We start from the raw sequence: 17,778 nt of genomic DNA on the forward strand, positions 1-17,778 counted from the left end.
ATTAAACAAATATATATATCACAGTCCACACGGTATGACAGCGGCATTGCGATAGACCTGCACCTCTGTCTGCAGGCTGCAATGGTGCCGTATGAGGGCATGCACTGAGCGGCGGCCCCCTCATTCCTCCCGGCAGCCTTCTTTGCGGCGGTCGCACGGATCTAGCGCCAGACTTTTCAGATCCGCCATTATTATTACTACATGTCGGTTCAATCAACGTTATAAAAGGTACAAGCAACCGTGAGCCACTAACCTCGGAGGAGGAATCGTTTCTTCTGAGACTTAGGTTATATTCTTTCCCAAACAGAGGTTCCTCTTGGATTGAAACTACGACCAACGCGTTGCCGGATGTGATGTAGAAGACGGGCGGAGGTTTCATCTCTGGTGAAACGTGAAAGATTAAAATGTGCTAATTGCAAATTTATAATAATAAAAAAAAAAAAAAAAAAAAAAAACACAGCTTCCTCTATACTGGTATAGTGCCGCACAGACCATTATGGCTTTGCCTGGTACTGCAGGACAGTGTGATTGAGCTGCAATATCAGGAAAGCTATTAGCACAGATCACTATGGACAGGAAAAAGGACCGGAAAATCTCGTAAACTGCTAAATAAAACTGGATACAAAATGTCCAGAAAGTGCATCGCTGAGAACCTCCACTGTTTGGAGTCGCCGTGGTTGCAGGTCTCGTGGCTGTTCCAACGACTACAACATATGGAAGGAGTGTTAGACAATCCCTGCATGTTTTGCAGCTGTTGAACATCCGTGAGACATGCAGCCACAGGGACTTGAAACATAATATTTGAGCATGCCGAAGATCGTCGGTTAGCCCCCGAGCATGCTGAGATAACACCTTATCTGAACACGTTTGGTCATCACTAAGTGCAAGTTCTTTTCCTTTCCATACTGCAGAACCGTGCATGTACAAATGTTTTTAGTCCCGCAACTCGTCTGAGCACGTTTTCAGATACATTTCCAAAATTTTTTCCACCACTTCAATAGGAAACCATGTTTGATATCTGCATACTTGTACTGACCTGGAGGAATCAAACTTCCAGGTCACTTTTACCATATAGTGAAAATTGTAAATTAAAAAAACAAAAAATATGGAATTGCATTATTCTTTTGCAATTTCACTGCGTGCACTTAGAATTTTTCTCCTGTACACTATATGGTAAAGTGAATGGTATCATTCAAAAGTACAACTCGTCCTGCTAAAAAACAAGACCTCACATGGTTAAGGGGAAAGGGAGGAGAAAAGTGAAAAAAAAAAAAAATAAAAAAAAATAAAGCTATAGCTCTTGGCAGAAGGAGAGAAACAAACAATAAAATAAAAAAAAATTGGAAAATCATCCGGGGGTGAAAGAGTTTTCTGAAGATTCTTCAGAATCTTGTAAGAAGAATAAGGGCTCATTCACATGTCAGTAATTTTTCATCAGTAATTTTTTTTTTTTGGCAAAACCAGGAGTGTCTCCAAAATACAGGACAGGTGACAATCTTTCAGGTATAGTTTTTCTCTGTACGTTCCACTCTTGGTTTGAGCACGGATGAAAAATCACCGACGTCTGAACGAACTCTTAGAAAATCAGGGCAAACTCCCCACCAATACGGCTGTGCCTGCATTTTGGCAGTAGTGAACCCACATCACCGCTGCAGCCAATCGCTGAGCTCAGTTCATGTAGACAGGAGCAGCAGTGGAGAGATGGCGCTGAAACTCGGGGGAGGAGTATCATCTTAGATTTCCTGCAGCGCTGGCCAATAATGGAAAGATCCTAGAAAGTGGTAAACCCCTTTAGTGTAGATCAAAAAGGAGGGGCGGCTAGATCAAAGAGGGGCGGCTAGATCAAAGAGGAGGGGTGGCTAGATCAAAGAGGAGGGGCGGCTAGATCAAAAAAGAGGGGCGGCTAGAGCAAAAAGGAGGGGCGGCTAGAGCAAAAAGGAGGGGCGGCTAGAGCAAAAAGGAGGGGCGGCTAGAGCAAAAAGGAGGGGCGGCTAGAGCAAAAAGGAGGGGCGGCTAGAGCAAAAAGGAGGGGCGGCTAGAGCAAAAAGGAGGGGCGGCTAGAGCAAAAAGGAGGGGCGGCTAGAGCAAAAAGGAGGGGCGGCTAGAGCAAAAAGGAGGGGCGGCTAGAGCAAAAAGGAGGGGCGGCTCAGGAGCACAAACTGCTGCTCTGTTCAATGAGTTGTGCTGCAGAGTAGGACAATGGAAATATTCATGGAAAAAAAGAACCAAATCAGCAGAATTAAATCTACTTACCCCTGTTGGGATAAAAGTCTTGGGAGGCTGATGGGATTTCCCTATCGGGAGTTCTAGCGGTGACCCACAGAGTATAATTATGGCTGCGATCGAGTGCAGCAGACGGGATCCAACAGGAGCAGTCACCAGAAACGTCACACGTCTGGGATTCATTGTCCGGTGCTCCTAACCTTGAAAAGAAATCAAGAGGGCCCCATCACTGCAGGAACGGCGCGCCATCTATAGCTCTCCCTGCACTCGTGCCCGAGCCTCCGGGAGGCTGCAGACCGCCAAGACGGGATTTCTCATTTCTGTGCCAGTGTAACTTTTTTATTTTTCTCTTGACAAAGTTATATCACTGCATGATTTGTTCTACTTTTTATTACTTACACTGTGTAATCAATACGACTTTCTGATCTCTTTATTTCTTTCTTTTTGGGAGGCAAATTGAACACTTACGTTTCTTTTTTGCCCCCGTATTTCACCATATGAGATACATACTATAATTTCTTTTAGTTCACACAGAAATAACAAATATGCATGTACGATAGACACACACATTTTTTTTTTTTTTTGTTACACTTGTTTAGATTTTATTTATGTTCGGAGAAAAAAAAATGTTAAGTAGCAGAACTGCTGTTTCACACTTCATTCATCCTCCTCCCCACTTCCAAAAAAAAAAAATAGATCAAAAAAGTCGCAACACCTCTCAAATTGGTACAAATCAAAACTACAGGTCGTACCGCAAAAAAATAAATAAAATAAATCGTCCTATAACTATTGAGTGAAAAATAAAAATTTATGTTTCTCACAATATGGCGAATTAAACCATTTTTTTTTTTTTCGAGGATTAAAAAAAAAAGAAAAAAAAAAAAAGGTATGGCTCTTGATACGGGAGGGAGAAATACACAAAAAAAAAAAAAAAGGAAAATATCTGCATCTTCAAGACGTTAATGTTGTACAGTTTATGCGAAACTTCATTACATAAAGACTCTGATCCCCCCACGTTTGAGGTAAGTGAAGAGATTTTCGCCATTTTCTGATCACCCAATTTGTCGGACCCTTCCACAACAAACAGAAAAGCGGTGAGGAACATACTTCTTATAAACAGCTGTAAAGGTGACGTTTCTTTCATCCAACAGACACTGGTAATCCCAGTCCAGCGTCACCCGAAAGCCACCGGGAGTTTTCGAGATATAAATATCAATGGTTTCCTCATCTGTAAAATAAGGAATTTTTTTTTTTAGTCTAATAATGACATTCTTTTCCATTAATTGTCAATGTAAACTATGGAAAAAAAAAAAATAATATTGCATTGTAACATGGAAACCGTCAATAAGCAGGAAACAGACTGATGAAGGACCTTACATAATGTGATATAGAGGCTTTCTGCACACTGGGGGGGGGGGAGGGAACCACCTCCATAGAAATGCCATGTAATAAAAACCATTGATTAAGTGGACTTGCTGATGGTCTCAAAACCGCAGAGGTAGAGGTCAACTTTTATGGAATTTCCCCCACAGCGCTTGTCAGGGGCCGAGTAGCGCGTGTCGGGGGCCGAGTAGCGCGTGTCGGGGGACTAGTAAGGAGGTTTTGTAAAATCTCATCCACAGTAGTGGACATTTAAATACAGAGCAGGTTTACCACCAGGATATAAAAAAATTTGCTATACTCCTCTCTCGCACCGGCACGGCTCCTTCATACTCGCAGCTGTATCTACTGCCTGCAGTGAGCGCGTTGTACCCCGCTCCCATCGGGTGGGAAGGAAAGGCGGGGCACTGATTGGTTGGGGTTCTGTTGATGGACCACCTTGTCTGTCATTATGATCCTCCTGTGAAAGCCGGCCTATGGCGGACATTTATAGGCGATTGTGATTTCTGCTATACACAGGAGACCTGTTGAACTACTATATATATTAGTACAAGCGATCAGACGAGTGCAGCTTCAAGTCCCCTAAGGGGACTATTAAACACAGTAAAAAGTTAGTGTGTGTGTGGAGGGAGTATCAAAATATGGACGAACTTAAAACGAAAAGCCCACAAAGGTTCAAGTGACCCTTGATCCCTATTAAAGCTCATACTCACTTGCGAGACACTCGCACGAAAACCTGGCACTGCCCCCGGCACTGAGACAGGAGCGTGTGGCTGCATAGAAATACATGTAGCCGCACACTCCGGTCCGAGTGCCGGGTTTTCATGCGAGAGACTCGCTATCAGTGTGTCAAGAGTGGGAGAACAGGGTTGCACTGACAATCCAACACAATGGGCAGCACTTTGAACATATTTTATAAGTGGTCATAAACTTGTAAATAACTCATGAAAGAATAAAGTTACGTTAAAACCAAGCACACAATTGTTATTCTTGTGAAATTCTCAATAAACTTGATGTGTCACATGACCCTCTTCCCATTGGAAAAAATAAAGTTGGATCCACAATGGCCGATTTCAAAATGGCCGCCATGGTCACCATCCATCTACAAAAGTTTCCTCCCTCCCATATACTAATCTGCCACAAACAGGAAGTTGATAGCACCAACCATTCCCATTTTATTTAGGTGCATCCATATAAATGGCCCAACCTGTAGTTATGGCTCTTGGTAGAAGAGGAAAAACTTTTTTTTTTTAAAAAAGGAAAATGGAAAGATTGCCTGGGGTTGAAGGGGTTAAAATAAATAAGTACTATCAGTTGTGTTTATGACGCTCGGGTCGGAAGCGCCACTGGCCCAGTCCGAGCATGACAGCTACAAAGAATTACATGGAGCTATGCCGCTTGGGTCAGATGAGCCGCCAGCCAGTCCGAGCATGACAGCTACAAAGAATTACATGGAGCCATGCCGCTCGGGTCGGAAGAGCCGCCAGCCAGTCCGAGCATGACAGCTACAAAGAATTACATGGAGCCATGCCGCTCGGGTCGGAAGAGCCGCCAGCCAGTCCGAGCATGACAGCTACAAAGAATTACATGGAGCCATGCCGCTCGGGTCGGAAGAGCGCAGTCAGTCCGAGCATGACAGCTGCATAGAATTACACGGAGCCATCATGCTCAGAACGGAAGACCCACCGGCCAAGTCCAAGCATGACAGCTGCATAGAAATACATGGAGCCATGACGCTCAGGTCAGAAGAGCCGCCAGCCAGTCCGAGCATGACAGCTGCATAGAATTACATGGAGCCATGACACTAGGGTCAGAAGAGCCGCCGGCCAGTCCGAGTATGACAGCTGCATAGAATTACACGGAGCCATCATGTTCAGATCGGAAGACCCACCGGCCAAGTCCAAGCATGACAGCTGCATAGAAATACATGGAGCCATGACGCTCAGGTCAGAAGAGCCGCCAGCCAGTCCGAGCATGACAGCTGCATAGAATTACATGGAGCCATGACACTAGGGTCAGAAGAGCCGCCGGCCAGTCCGAGTATGACAGCTGCATAGAATTACATGGAGCCATGACGCTCGGGTCGGAAGAGCCGCCGTCAGTCCAAGCTTGACAGCTGCATAGAATTACACGGAGCCATCATGTTCAGATCGGAAGACCCACCGGCCAGTCCAAGCATGACAGCTGCACAGAATTACATGGAGCCATGACGCTCAGGTCAGAAAAGCTGCCGGCCAGTCCGAGCATGACAACTGCATAGAATTACATGGAGCCATGATGCTCGGGTAGGAAGAGCTGCCGGCCAGTCCGAGCATGATAGCTAGCTACACAGAATTACATGGAGCCCTGACGCTCCAGTTGGAAGAGCCGCCGGCCAGTCCGAGCATGACAGCTGCATAGAATTACATGGAGCCATCATGTTCAGATCGGAAGACCCACCGGCCAGTCCAAGCATGACAGCTGCACAGAATTACATGGAGCCATGACGCTCGGGTCAGAAGAGCCGCCGGCCAGTCCGAGCATGACAGCTGCATAGAATTACATGGAGCCATGACGCTCGGGTCAGAAGAGCCGCCGGCCAGTCCGAGCATGACAGCTGCATAGAATTACATGGAGCCATGAAGTTCAGGTAGGAAGAGCTGCTGGCCAGTCCAAGCATGACAGCTACACAGAATTACATGGAGCCATGACGCTCCAGTTGGGAGAGTCGCCGGCCAGTCCGAGCATTGAGTGCCTGCGCTCAGTTTATCAGAAGTAGGTTTTCCTACAATCCTAGCCCCAGATAATATATTGTGGTGTCATGGAGTTTCCAGATCTCTAGCTTTATATAGGACTGCATGAAAATCTAGTGTTTTCCAAAACACAGACAAAGGGTAGATGGCACACGGCCGGAAATATCGGACGGGAGCTGTTTGTTTGATGGATAGCACTTGTCCCCATGTTATTCAAAGAGGCAGTGCAACATGTCCGACTGTTTCCTCAGTTAGTCCCTGTTCAAGGAAAAAATGCAGCATTCCCGAGTTTAATAGAATATTCGGATCATACTCAACCATGTAAGTCAATAAGTGTGATAAGCTCCGCCAGACGTCGCTATGCCGAGAGCGGGCTCCCATCACAGCACGCCATAAAGCGCAGACATGAGGGAGGACACAATGATTATGTATCTGCCCCATAGACTGAAGGCCGCAGTAAACCCAGAAGAGCTCGGAGATAATAATAAACCCTTGTTACCTGTAGTCTTATCGGAAACCACAGAAGCGAAAATGAAAAGGGAAACTGACAGCGGGGGAATTCCACCCACATGTGATCAGTGCCAAAGAGATGACTCAGAGGCTGCAAAACCAGAAGTGAACCAAGTTTTATCCCCTTCCAAACTGGACGATTTTTGCTTCTTTTATTTTTTTTTATCTCCCCTTCTTCCGAGGGTCATAACTTCTTTTTTTATTTTAATCGAGATGTTGTGTGCTGGACGAGTTGTAGTTTTGAATGAAACCATTTAGTTTACCGTATAATATACTGAAAGTTGGCTGGGGAGGAAAAAAAAAATCCATATGAGAGGAAATGGTTAAAAAAAAACAAAAAAAAAAAAACCCAATTCTCACCTGAATTTTTAAGGTCAGCACAGTGACGGCAATACCAAACAAATAGGGTTTTGTTTTGTTTTTTTAAAATTATGCCATGATCGCATTTTATTGCATTTTTTTTTTCTCTTTGCTGTTCAATACATGGGTTACATAATTTTATATAAATCAAAATGTTCACGGACTTTGATGGTCAAAAAGAAACCAAGCCGGAATCGCTTCCCCTCCCCCCTTCGCCGTAACGCCGGCCTAAAAAATGCGATGTTATCAAAACGTCATCTCTACTCCAAAATGTTATCAATAAAAACGGGCGTAAAAACTAATAAATGTTACCGATCTCAAAAACATTGTATGTATTTTTTAAAGTAATCATAAATTAAAAAAAAAACAAAAAACTATACAGGTTTGGTAATTGCTGTAATGTAATTGGACAGCTTTGATAAATCTGGCTTAGGGTGCTTTACATAATGCCAGTGTGGTGAATGATGGGGGGAGAAAGAGACAAAAAGCTCAGAATACAGGAAGGTGAGATGTGTTTGTGGTCACCGAGGAAATAATGTCTCAGCATTGGCACAGGAAGAAAGAAAAATAAGAAGCAGCCAAGTAAAATACATCTGTGATGCTGTAGCTGTTTCTATACTACTGCTGGGAAAAATTGTATTTTTTTTTTTACTTAATGCAGGATATAAACTGTGTTCCAAATTATTATGCAAAAAGAGTTTAGGAGTGATAAGGTTAGAATTTTTTTGTTTGCCATTTTGTCTGGGCCAGACAAAAGTATTGGCACCCTCAGCCTAATACTTGGTTGCACAACCTTTAGCCAAAATAACTGCGACCAACCGCTTCTGGTAACCATCAATGAGTTTCTTACAATGCTCTGCTGGAATTTTAGACCATTCTTCTTTGGCAAACTGCTCCAGGTCCCTGATATTAGAAGGGTGCCTTCTCCAAACTGCCATTTTTAGATCTCTCCACAAGTGTTCTATGGGATTCAGGTCTGGACTCATTGCTGGCCACCTGCTGGCCACCTTAGAAGTCTCCAGTGCTTTCTCTCAAACCATTTTCTAGTGCTTTTTGAAGTGTGTTTTGGGTAATTGTCCTGCTGGAAGACCCATGACCTCTGAGGGAGACCCAGCTTTCTCACACTGGGCCCTACATTACGCTGCAAAATTTGTTGGTAGTCTTCTGACTTCATAATGCCATGCACACGGTCAAGCAGTCCAGTGCCAGAGGCAGCAAAGCAACCCCAAAACATCAAGGAACCTCCACCATGTTTGACTGTAGGGACCGTGTTCTTTTCTTTGAATGCCTCTTTTTTTCTCCTGTAAACTCTATGCTGATGCCTTTGCCCAAAAAGCTCTACTTTTGTCTCATCTTCTTCCAAAATGTTTTAGGCTTTTTCAGGTAAGTTTTGGCAAACTCCAGCCTGGCTTTTTTATGTCTCGGAGTAAGAAGTGGGGTCTTCCTGGGTCTCCTACCATACAGCTCCTTTTCATTCAGAAGCTGACGGATAGTACGGGTTGACACTGTTGTATCCTCGGACTGCAGGGCAGCTTGAACTTGTTTGGATGTTAGTCGAGGTTCTTTATTTATCCAACATCCGCACAATCTCGCGTTCAAATCTCTTGTCAATTTTTCTTTTCCGCCCACATCTAGGGAGGTTATCCACAGTGCCATGGGCTTTAAACTTCTTGATGACACTGCGCACGGTAGACACAGTAACATTCTGGTCTTTGGAGATGGACTTGTATGCTTGAGATTGCTCATGCTTCCTCACAATTTGGTTTCTCAAGTCCTCAGACAGTTCTTTGGTCTTCTTTCTTTTCTCCATGCTCAATGTGGTACACACAAGGACACAGGACAGAGGTTGAGTCAACTTTAATCCATGTCAACTGGCTGCAAGTGTGATTTCGTTATTGCCAACACCTGTTAGGTGCCGCAGGTAAGTTACAGGTGCTGTTAATTACACAAATTAGAGAAGCATCACATGATTTTTCGAACAGTGCCAATACTTTTATCCACCCTCTTTTTTATGTTTGGTGTGGAATTATAACCAATTTAGTTTTAGGACAAATTCTTTTTGTATTTTTTCATTTAAGAAAAATTAAATGAAGATAATAATAACAAAGAATTCGTGTTTGCAATCATTTTCAGGAAGAAACGGAGTATTATCTGACAGAATTGCAGGGGTGTCAATACTTTTGGCCACAGCTATACACACACACACATATATATATATATATATATATATATATATTCCTCTCATCTTTTGTTTGCTTATTTTTGTTTTATGCTTTTTCTAATACATGATATATATTCCTTGACCAATTGGTATGAGGTGTTGATTTCTTTTTTCTTTTTACAAAACAAGTGTTTTGTAGATTTACATATTCGCACTAATTACTTTGCCAAATGTTTTTTGTTTTTTTTTAAATCAACACCTCATACCAGTTGGTCAAGGAATATATAAATTCTTTCACCAACTGGTACGAGTTGTTTTCTTTTTTTTTTTTGCAAAGTGAGGACTTTTTTTTTTTTTATTGAATTTATAAGTAGTTTTTAGGTGGCGTTCACCACATTCTCTTAGGCTACTTTCACACTTCCGGATTTTAAATCCAGCGGGCTGCGGCAAAAAGTTGTCAAACCGCATCCGGTAGAAGCCGCAGCCCGCCGGATCATCTGATTTTGTCGGATACGGTGCAGGAGAGGGAGTCTTCGGGCATGCGCTCTGCAAAAAAGCAGTCCGGCGCTGTCAAAAAACGTTGCATGGAACGCATGGCCATCAGGCACAAAGCGGCGATAATGCAAGTCTATGGGAAAAAAGCCGGATCCGGTGGCAACAGGCGCCGGATCCGGTTTTAACGTTTTTCGCCGTATCGCACCTGATGCTTCAAAACGGAAATGTGAAAGTAGCCTTACTTTACAAGACTTTAGTTTAAGCTTTTGGGACAGATCTGTGAACGGTGCTGGATTTTAGGCAATTGGTGTATATAAAAATCCCCCTCTCATGAATGATCCCGACATTTAAGAAGAGCCGTTCTATTGGTCACACTCTTAGGGAAGTGTCAGTTTAGCAATTATCTAATATGTCTCAAAATATACACCAAAGGGTCCAACATGCAAATGCATTGGAAAAACTCATTTGACCCATCTAGGAATGAATTGGAAGGCAACAATCTAGATTGTGACAGAGCTGTTCTGCAAACCTGCGCTTGCTTCAAAAAGTTGCACTTCTGCCTATTTTCGGGGTGGTTCTCCTTGGACAGGACTTGAGGGTAGTCATAGAGTGCTGTGTGAGGACAGATGATGCTTCCTGTAGCAATGGATCAGGAAATTGTGCCCACCTTGAAGCAAAACTTCTTGGGTTGGGATAACTTCTTAGACGCCTCTGTCAAACGTGACAGCGCAGTTAAGAGGTTGGAAATGAGGAACGGCGTCCCTTCTAATGCCATTGCCCCTCCATGGCATCGTCATGGCAAGCCAGAGGATATACTGAAGGCCTCTTATGTCGGCCATGTTTGCTTGTGGCTGGGTTTCATAGAGGACAGGAAATTTTACAATATCACATTATTGCAGTGTATCGTACAAGCCACCAAGAGATCGCAGGTTCATGCAAATAAAGTCAAAATTAAAAAAAAAAATAATAAATTTACCTTCTAACACCCCCTTGTTTCCCCAGAATGTTAATAAAATCTAAAATCTAATATTTAAAGCTCAAGTGTATGTATGTACAGTATGTATGTCCGGAATTGGCATCCGCACCGTCGCAGCTACCAGGGCTGTGGAGTCTGTAAGCCAAACCTGCAACTCCGACTCCTCAATTTCCCTTCCACCGACTCCACGACTCCGACTCCCACATATATTGCTTATATTTAAGTGAAAAATTTATTGTAGTACAATGTGAACATCAGACATTTAATCATTTCTATGATACAATAATCAAGACATTTAGATAGAACATAATATTTATTTATTGGAATACAACTTTAGAACACATAAAACTGTAATAAATTGTAAATATGTAAAACACTATGTAATATCGATTACATATATATATATATATACAGTATATATATATATATATATATACAGTGGGGAAAAAAAGTATTTAGTCAGTCAGCAATAGTGCAAGTTCCACTACTTAAAAAGATGAGAGGCGTCTGTAATTTACATCATAGGTAGACCTCAACTATGGGAGACAAACTGAGAAAAAAAAATCCAGAAAATCACATTGTCTGTTTTTTTTTCATTTTATTTGCATATTATGGTGGAAAATAAGTATTTGGTCAGAAACAAAATTTCATCTCAATACTTTGTGATATATCCTTTGTTGGCAATGACAGAGGTCAAACGTTTTCTGTAAGTCTTCACAAGGTTGCCACACACTGTTGTTGGTATGTTGGCCCATTCCTCCATGCAGATCTCCTCTAGAGCAGTGATGTTTTTGGCTTTTCGCTTGGCAACACGGACTTTCAACTCCCTCCAAAGGTTTTCTATAGGATTGAGATCTGGAGACTGGCTAGGCCACTCCAGGACCTTGAAATGCTTCTTACGAAGCCACTCCTTCGTTGCCCTGGCGGTGTGCTTTGGATCATTGTCATGTTGAAAGACCCAGCCACGTTTCATCTTCAATGCCCTTGCTGATGGAAGGAGGTTTGCACTCAAAATCTCACGATACATGGCCCCATTCATTCTTTCATGTACCCGGATCAGTCGTCCTGGCCCCTTTGCAGAGAAACAGCCCCAAAGCATGATGTTTCCACCACCATGCTTTACAGTAGGTATGGTGTTTGATGGATGCAATTCAGTATTCTTTTTCCTCCAAACACGACAAGTTGTGTTTCTACCAAACAGTTCCAGTTTGGTTTCATCAGACCATAGGACATTCTCCCAAAACTCCTCTGGATCATCCAAATGCTCTCTAGCAAACTTCAGACGGGCCCGGACATGTACAGGCTTAAGCTGTGGGACACGTCTGGCACTGCAGGATCTGAGTCCATGGTGGCGTAGTGTGTTACTTATGGTAGGCCTTGTTACATTGGTCCCAGCTCTCTGCAGTTCATTCACTAGGTCCCCCCGCGTGGTTCTGGGATTTTTGCTCACCGTTCTTGTGATCATTCTGACCCCACGGGGTGGGATTTTGCGTGGAGCACCAGATCGAGGGAGATTATCAGTGGTCTTGTATGTCTTCCATTTTCTAATTATTGCTCCCACAGTTGATTTCTTCACTCCAAGCTGGTTGGCTATTGCAGATTCAGTCTTCCCAGCCTGGTGCAGGGCTACAATTTTGTTTCTGGTGTCCTTTGACAGCTCTTTGGTCTTCGCCATAGTGGAGTTTGGAGTCAGACTGTTTGAGGGTGTGCACAGGTGTCTTTTTATACTGATAACAAGTTTAAACAGGTGCCATTACTACAGGTAATGAGTGGAGGAAAGAGGAGACTCTTAAAGAAGAAGTTACAGGTCTGTGAGAGCCAGAAATCTTGATTGCTTGTTTCTGACCAAATACTTATTTTCCACCATAATATGCAAATAAAATGAAAAAAAAACAGACAATGTGATTTTCTGGATTTTTTTTTCTCAGTTTGTCTCCCATAGTTGAGGTCTACCTATGATGTAAATTACAGACGCCTCTCATCTTTTTAAGTGGTGGAACTTGCACTATTGCTGACTGACTAAATACTTTTTTTCCCCACTGTATATATATATAACACTATGTAATAAACTATGTAAGTGGCAAAAAACAGTTTTCAACAAAAACATACTAAATAACATTTGTGCAGTCTATGAATTTGTTCTAAGAAATAGAATTGCCTCCATCAGATCCTCCTTCATAGATGACCTCAAATCTGACCTAATAATTTTAAGGCCAGAGAACAACCTCTCTACAGTAACTTGGGTTGGAGGCAAAGCCGTAACCACATGGGCAACATCTCTAACAATTTCCGGGTATAAAGGAATTGCCTCATGCACAGTCAGTTTTGATGAACGGTTGAATTTTTCTTTTTCTTTGACAGCAATTGAAACATTTTGCTGAAATATGGTCAATCTGCTGCTATAGGAGACGGAGTGAAATCTTTTTCCTTGCAGCAACGCTTTCCCTGCTCCATATCATCCAAATACTTGTCAAAGTCAAACTCCTCATCTGATGAGGATGAAGATATAGCAGCAGTAGCACTGTCAGGACTCAAGTCCTCTTGCGCCTGGCAGTCCTCCTGTAGGCCACTCATCCTAACTGCTACCTCAGTCAGAGCTTCTTTTCCTTTAGTAAGCTGTTGATCATCAAGCAATATGCGATGACTTGGGTCCACATAAACAGCTGCCAGAAAAATTTTATTTTCCAATCGCTGTGTCTCTCTCCGTTTCATTGAAGCAGAAATGCCATCTGCGATTAAATCTCCTCGTTGGGACAGGCAAAATAGCAAGTTCTTCCACTCCCTTATGAAAATGCCGGGAGTTAAATCCTCAGCTCGTAATTTTTTAGTCACGGTAAATAGGTGATTAAGCAATTCCTTCAATTCAGCCACCTGTGTCCATTGACCTTCATTTAGAGTTACCCGAGGGTTCACCATATCTATAAGAAACGGTTTTAGCCAGGATCAAAACTGGGGGGGGGGGGGGGGGCAGAACCTCATACTGTTCCGCAGAATCTCATGCTGCACACCTCAGCTGCTGCAGAACCTTATACTGCACACCCCTACACTTGAAAATAAAGCCTGCACCTTAAGATGTGGTGAGTGCAGTCTATTTATTACAACTATCAATTGATGTTGATGTGTTGCTGAAGACGAGCAATGCCTGTCCTGGGCGTCCTTTTGGGCAGCTATGAGGTGTACCTGACTGGTGCTAAAAAAAAAGGAGTGTTAGTCTGTGTGCTACCCGGCTTTCATTCTTTTTGGTACAGATAAGATATGGATAGACAGATATGAATAAATGGATAGATAGAGCAGATTTCTAATCTGCTTTTGCTATTGAAATTATCTATGAGCTCAAAAACCTTTCAGGTGATGCAGTTTTTTAAAAACCTGATCTGCTTTTGCAGCGGAAAAACGTATCCTCAAAAAACGCAGCAAAAAACACTGTGTGTGAATGTAGCCTTAGATCAGGAATATAACAGCCAATTATAGGACATTTCATAACTTTCCCAAATTCCTATGAAAAAATATTCAGCACATTCTGCATTGAACTACTGTACCCAATTTATTATATATTTTAGGAGTCGGACCATTTTATACCGACTCCAACTCCACAGCCCTGAGCCAGCTACAGCCACAAAATTTGGCACAGTCACACGTCTGGGAGTCCTAGGTTATGTTGTGAGGCGAAATTTTAACCCCGCGCGTTCCAATTCACCAAACAATTTTGCTCCTATCTACATAATGGGGAAAAAGTGTGTGTATCAAGCCCCGCCCCTCATTATGATGTCATAATGGTTCACTATGGGATGGAGGATGTGTGATGGGTATATGGGCACGGGACTATGGGATGGCGAATATGTATGATGGGTATATGGGCACAGGACTATGGGATGGAAGATATGTATGATGGGTGTATGGGCATGGGACTATGGGATGGAGGATATGTATGATGGGTATATGGGCATGGGACTATGGGATGAAGGATGTGTGATGGGTATATGGGCACTCGACTATGGGATGGAGGATATGTATGATGGGTATATGGGCATGGGACTATGAGATGAAGGATGTGTGATGGGTATATGGGCACTGGACTATGGGATGGAAAATATGTATGATGGGTGTATGGGCATGGGACTATGGGATGGAGGATATGTATGATGGGTATATGGGCATGGGACTATGGGATGAAGGATGTGTGATGGGTATATGGGCACTGGACTATGGGATGGAAGATATGTATGATGGGTGTATGGGCATGGGACTATGGGATGGAGGATATGTATGATGGGTATATGGGCACGGGACTATGGGATGAAGGATGTGTGATGGGTATATGGGCACTGGACTATGGGATGGAAGATATGTATGATGGGTGTATGGGCATGGGACTATGGGATGGAGGATATGTATGATGGGTATATGGGCATGGGACTATGGGATGAAGGATGTGTGATGGGTATATGGGCACTCGACTATGGGATGGAGGATATGTATGATGGGTATATGGGCACGGGACTATGGGATGAAGGATGTGTGATGGGTATATGGGCACTGGACTATGGGATGGAAGATATGTATGATGGGTGTATGGGCATGGGACTATGGGATGGAGGATGTGTGATGGGTATATGGGCATGAGACTATGGGATGGAGGATGTGTGATGGGTATATGGGCATGGGACTATGGGATGGAGGATATGTATGATGGGTGTATGGGCATGGGACTATGGGATGGAGGATGTGTGATGGGTATATGGGCATGAGACTATGGGATGGAGGATGTGTGATGGGTATATGGGCATGGGACTATGGGATGGAGGATATGTATGATGGGTATATGGACATGGGACTATGAGATGAAGGATGTGTGATGGGTATATGGGCATGAGACTATGGGATGGAGGATAATTATAATTTGCTATAACTAACCACAGTTAGTTACTATGCCCGGGCAGCGCCGGGCTCTTCAGCTAGTAAATAAATAAATCTGCCGTCTGCGTACAGCATCTGAACTAATAAAATAGAATATTCATCTCATACGGTGAACGGTGAAAATGGCGGGAGGAGAGGAGGGGGAAACAATACCAAATTATTCCTTTTGCCACCCTCCCCCCCAAAAAAATGGAATAAAAAAAAAATAAAGTAAATAAAAGTTGTACGGACCCCAAAAATGCACTGTAAAAAACGCCACAGACCTAAAAACAAAAGTAATAACTCCTGGAAGGTGAGAAGGAAAAATATGAACCCAAAAGGTGCCCACACTGAGGAGTCTCTGGCATCAAACGGACGCTGGTCCTGACCCCCAACACTGCCCCCAAAAACGAGCCCGTTGGCCCTGGCCCCCCCCCCCGCCGACACACAGGCCCACTGCCCGGCCCCCCCCGGAGCAGGCCCCATACTCGATAATGGGACTGTCAGTTCTAGAGACACAGAACCTTCTCCCCAATTTTTTTTTAAGTCTGTTTACAGGCCGCTGTGTTTTCTTTTTGTTTCTAAATCAAAGAAAAATGTCATTTCTTGTTTTCACACTGCACCATTCTGACATAACATAGGTGTGGACAGTATATGGAATGATTGTATATTTTGCACAGTGCAGTTCGGGCTGGGATTGCAGAGCATCAATTCTGCTGTAGATTTCCATATAATTGGCAGGATGAGGTGTCATTAGCAGCATCCTATGAGGACATCACAAATGGTCCTCACGAAGGAGTTGAGAATGAAAGTCCGGTACACACCCTGGAGGACATTTACGTTGCACCAACAGGATTGCAACTATCATTTCATCAAGACAGAGAGAAGAATGTAAACAGCAATGTGATTGGACGCTCCAAACTTGCCATCTAACAAACAACCAATCCGATTGCAGCTTTCATTTTATCAAGCTAAAGAGAAGAATGGAAGCAGCAATGCGATTGGTTGATAAACACAGCGGTGCCACAACTGCACTGGCAGGAGGATAGTGAGCACAGGGCAATAAACAAGCGCCACATTGTCAGTGTGCCTTACCTTCCGACCCGGCTGCCATCATAGGCAGAATCAGCAGCAGAGTGAAGAGCGTCCCCGCCATACCCTGCCTCATCCTCCTCAGATTTTCTCTGCCGTGCTGTTGTACCAGCCTGTGGTTGTTCCACTCTACAACCTTCATCCCTCCCACCACACATGACACCTCCTTCCAGGGCTGGAGCTTTCACACTTGAACAAATGTCTCCAAAATTGGGCGTCAGCAGCCATTTTGTTGAAGTCAATCTCTTGTACTCTATGGAGTGAGCGCAGGAGAATGGCTGCAGAGACAGGGACAGAAAGAAACTGCATTGCTGGTGTTTATACGCAGGCTTTCGCTCAGTGAGGTCTCTCACAATGAGGAAAAGGGCAAAATGGAAAATGCTCCCATGTGCCTCTCATGTACTCCACAGTGCCCCCCTCTACTAAAGCCTGTCAGATTCTCCCAATTATTTCCAGCTATTGGCTATAATGCCACAAACCTGTGCCCCATAATAGTGCCTATCAGATTATTATTCATTTTGATAGCACCATTTAGTCCTTGGCACTTTACATGTGACAAGTACAATAAACATGAGCAATACAAGGCACACACGAGTACAAAAGGAGAGAGGACCCTGCCCGCGAGGGCTCACAATCTACAGGGGTGGGTGACGATACACTAGGAGAGGGGAGAGCTGGTCGTAGACTGAGGATCACTGCAGAGCCTCGACATTACTGAGCAATTCTTATACCACTGATTACCAGGGCCCAAACCAATGCCAGACCGTATCTCCATAAAAGAGCCATTCAATGCCCCATAATAATTCCAACTCATTGCTCCATTTTTTTTTACTTTAAATGGTGCTCCATAACATGGCCAACCAGTCCCTCCAGGATATTGACAGCTCCCTGTAACAGAATACGCTCCATACCAAACCCAACTGGTACTCAATTAGTGCCAAACAGCACGCCAT

General features: G+C 43.5%; 1 protein-coding gene across 1 annotated transcript in view; it reads right to left on the bottom strand.

The window, feature by feature from the left end:
- Positions 1-17,057, bottom strand: part of IFNAR1 (interferon alpha and beta receptor subunit 1) — a 43,281-nt gene extending 26,224 nt beyond the window's left edge. The window contains exons 1-4 of the mRNA XM_073584597.1: positions 16,829-17,057; positions 3,331-3,451; positions 2,254-2,423; positions 254-381 (exon numbers count right to left, since the gene is read on the bottom strand). Coding sequence (XP_073440698.1) covers positions 254-381; positions 2,254-2,423; positions 3,331-3,451; positions 16,829-16,967 — 558 coding nt within the window. The 5' untranslated portion in view covers positions 16,968-17,057. The remainder of the gene's footprint in view (positions 1-253; positions 382-2,253; positions 2,424-3,330; positions 3,452-16,828) is intronic.
- Between the last annotated feature and the right edge of the window lie 721 nt (positions 17,058-17,778).

Source organism: Dendrobates tinctorius, unplaced genomic scaffold (assembly GCF_039654945.1).
Source record: "Dendrobates tinctorius isolate UK_male_01 unplaced genomic scaffold, ASM3965494v1 ptg000084l, whole genome shotgun sequence".
Classification (NCBI taxonomy): Eukaryota; Metazoa; Chordata; class Amphibia; order Anura; family Dendrobatidae; genus Dendrobates; species Dendrobates tinctorius.